The sequence below is a fragment of the Saprolegnia diclina genome (genome assembly GCF_000281045.1).
Source record: "Saprolegnia diclina VS20 unplaced genomic scaffold supercont1.179, whole genome shotgun sequence".
In the NCBI taxonomy this organism is placed as follows: domain Eukaryota; phylum Oomycota; class Saprolegniomycetes; order Saprolegniales; family Saprolegniaceae; genus Saprolegnia; species Saprolegnia diclina.
Genome location: NW_008246246.1, coordinates 5,125 through 8,781, shown reverse-complemented (window position 1 = coordinate 8,781; position 3,657 = coordinate 5,125). Strand labels below are relative to the sequence as shown.

Genomic DNA, 3,657 nt, shown 5'->3' with positions numbered 1-3,657 from the left:
GGGTACATGGACAAGATGACCGTCCACAGCACCGACGAAGACGAAGCGTGAGCAGTATACTAGCTGACCGTTAATCGAGAGAAGGTGTTGCATGAACTTCATTATTTCATAAACTTCATTATTTAGTGTCGAGGCTTGGGTGAATGAATTGCCATAGCTCATGGCAACCACCAGGACATTGATGTAGCCGTCAGGAGAAGTCGCAATTATTTTTTATAAGCGTGTACAAATGCTCACAGCACGATCCACGATCCATGAAACGTAGTATAGACAACAAGCGAGCTCTAAATGTGCCAGAGAAGCTGCTACGACTACTGACGACGAGTGGCAGGCATGAGCCGTTGGTATGGTTGCGCGACTTTGTTCGCTGTGGGTATCCAACGGGAGTGACGGTGCCTACACTCTTCTTTGACGGCGAGTCGAATACAAAAACCAAGTGTTTTTTTTGGTCGACCAGCCCGAGGTTGCAGTGCCATCGATGCGACTCGCAAATCAGAGCAGCGCAGCTCGACCACCAAACGCACTAATGACAGGCAGCGACAAGCTACAATACAGCACGTTCGACCAGCCGAGTGTCCCAAAGCACCCGGCCGATACGGCTGGTCTCATCTCGCGCGCTACCTTTAGCTGGACGCACCCGCTTCTCGAGCTCGGCAACAAGCGGCAGATTGCACCTGCCGATCTTTGGGTCTTGGAAGCGCCGCTTCAAGCCGCGCCTTTGACGAATCGCTTTGCCAATGGCTATGTTGCCCACGGCCAGCGACTCCTTCGCACGTTCTTTGGCCTGTACGGCTGGCGGCTCGCTGCCATTGGTTGCCTCGAGCTATTGTCCGTGGCCGGCGATCTCTACGGTCCTGTGTTTGTCTTGGGCGAGATCCTCACGGCCATCGATGCCTCAGATCTCGATGCAACGTACGTGCTGCAGCTCATCACGTCGCTTTTTCTCGTGCAAGCGGCCAACGCGTTCGTCAAGGTGCACGCCAAGTACCAAAACGAGCGCGTCGGTATCGAGCTCTCGACGGTGCTGCGCTCCCTTCTCTTTGCCAAGGCGCTGCGACTGAGCCACCTCTCGCGAAAGACGACGTCGGCGGGCGACATTGCCAATCTCTGCACGCTCGATGCGACCAACGTCATGAACTTTGCGACGAGCGTGCACCAAATCTGGATGCTCCCGGTCCAGATCGTCGTCGTGCTGTACCGTTTGTACACGGTCGTCGGCTGGCCCATCTTTGTCGGTCTCGGCGTGCTGCTGCTCGTCTTGGCCCTCAACACTCGCGTCGCGGGCGCGATGGGGGATGCACAACTGACTTTCATGATGGCGAAGGACCAGCGCATGAAGCTCACGAGCGAAGTCTTTGGCGCGATCGCTGTCGTCAAGCTCAATGCATGGGAAGACAACTTTCGGTGTAAACTCAATGCGCTGCGAGCGACCGAGTGCCAGACCGTCTGGCGCTTCCTGCTTGTGCTACTGACGCTCACGTCGTTTACAAACTGCACGCCCATCTTTGTTTCGGTCGCGGTCTTTGCTACTTTCGCGCTGGCCATGCCGACACCGCTGACTGTCACGATCGTCTTCTCGACCATGGCCCTTCTTAAGTCGCTCCAAGATCCGCTCATTGACTTCCCCGTCGTCGTCTCGACCATGGTCCAGTCGCTTGTTTCGGCCAAGCGTATTAACGACGTGCTCTTGATGGACGAAGTGGACCCGACCAACGTCTCGACGCCGTCCGACCCGATCGCGTCCGTCTACGCCAAGGACCAGGTCGTGCTCGCCATCGACAATGCCTCGTTCACGTGGGACAGCACCACGACGCCCACGTTCACGAACGTCAATCTCCGCATCACGCGCGGCGAGCTCGTCGTGCTGCATGGCGCGGTCGGCCAAGGCAAGTCGTCGCTCTGCTCGGCGCTCCTCGGCGAGATGCAAAAGCTCACTGGCTCGGTGTTTGTCGGCGGCCAAGTGGCCTACTTTGCGCAGCAGGCTTGGATCCAAAACACCACGATCCGCGAAAACATTCTCTTTGGCAAGCCGTACGACCGCAGCACGTACCAAAAGGTCCTCGACGCGTGTGCGCTGCAGAGCGATCTCGCGTCGCTGCCGGCCGGCGACCGCACCGAGATTGGCCAGAAGGGCATCAACCTCAGCGGCGGCCAGAAAGCGCGCATCGCTTTGGCCCGAGCTTGTTATAGCGACGCCGACATCTTCATTTTGGATTCGCCCTTGTCGGCCGTCGACGCGATTGTGGCCAGCGAGATCTTCACCAAGTGTTTCCTCGGCCTCTTGGCCAAGAAGACAGTGCTGCTCGTGACGCACAACCCCGAGATCATCGAGTCGGCGGCGGTCGCCCGGACGCTGCTGGTGCAAGACGGCCGGCTCATCGAGTCGACGCATGACTCGCCGCGCACGCGTCAAGAAGCAACGTCGGCGGTGACGCCGCTCAAGGCCCGGACGCCGTACTGGGAAGAGTCGGAGATCATCGAGTACCCGGCGCCGGGGCCGCGCCACGAGATGCTGGTGACGCCGTCGCTGCGCACGCCGTACAGCTACAACGCGCGTGAGATGCTGTACACGCCGCGCGAGCCGGTGGCGGGCGAGTCGTTTGAAGAGTCGGGTCGTCTCATCGCCGACGAAGAGCGCGCCGAAGGGCGTGTCGCGGGAGCATTGATGTGGTCATATCTGAGGCATGTCGGTGGGTGGCCGACCGTCGCTGTCGTGCTTACGCTGACAATCGCGATGCAGTTGCTCAAAGTTGCTAGCGACCTTTGGCTGGCGCGCTGGTCCAACGGAGGCGAAGGCCACGCGACGTTGGCTGCGTCTGCGATGGTCAACATGGCCATCTACGCGGGCCTCGCGCTCGGCAGCTGTCTTTTGATCGCTTTGCAGACGTACGCGGTCATTTCCTTCGGCGTCCAAGGGTCTCGAAAGCTCTTTGATGCGATGCTTTCCAGTGTTCTCGCAGCGCCCATGGCGTTCTTCGACACCAACCCGATCGGGCGGATTCTCAACCGGTTTGGCGACGACGTCACGTCCTGCGACATGCGCATTCCGTTCTCGCTCGGCCCGATTCTGTTTGAGCTCTCGTCGCTCGCGTGCACGGTTGGCACGGCCGTCGTGCTCTCGCAATGGGTCGGGCTCCTCGTGCTGCCATTGCTCTATGTCTACTACTCGCTCGGCGCCTTCTTTGTCGGTCCGCTCCGCGATATCAACCGCATCAAGTCGACATCGCGGTCGCCATTGCTTAGCTTCATCGCTCAAGGCATTGATGGCGCGTCTACGATTCGATCGTTTGGGCCGCGCTACACCCGGCGCATGACTCGTATCTGCAATGTTCATGTCGAAGCACTCGCTCAAGCGCGGGTCGCCGACGTCGCTGTGAATGCGTGGTACTCGCTGCGCTTGCAGCTCCTCGCGGTGAGTATCGTTGCCATCACAATGACAGCGGTCGTCGTGCTCCATTCTCAATTGAGCGCCGGCATAATTGGCCTTCTCATGACGTACAGCCTTGCCATCCCGTCGACGTTCACCTACCTCGTGGCCATTTGGGCCAACTTGGAGATCTTCATGATCGCACCCGAGCGCATCCAAGAGTACATTGCGATCGAGTCCGAGGGCGCCCGCGTCACCTCTGTCGCCACCGCCAACTGGCCCACGACCGG

The 3,657-nt window shown here is 59.2% G+C and overlaps 1 protein-coding gene across 1 annotated transcript in view; it reads left to right on the top strand.

The window, feature by feature from the left end:
* Nucleotides 1–470: 470 nt before the first annotated feature.
* Nucleotides 471–3,657, top strand: part of SDRG_17019 (hypothetical protein) — a gene marked incomplete at its 3' end in the record, with an annotated part of 8,195 nt that continues 5,008 nt past the window's right edge. Inside the window, exon 1 of the mRNA XM_008623252.1 lies at nucleotides 471–3,588. Coding sequence (XP_008621474.1) covers nucleotides 479–3,588 — 3,110 coding nt within the window. The 5' untranslated portion in view covers nucleotides 471–478. The remainder of the gene's footprint in view (nucleotides 3,589–3,657) is intronic.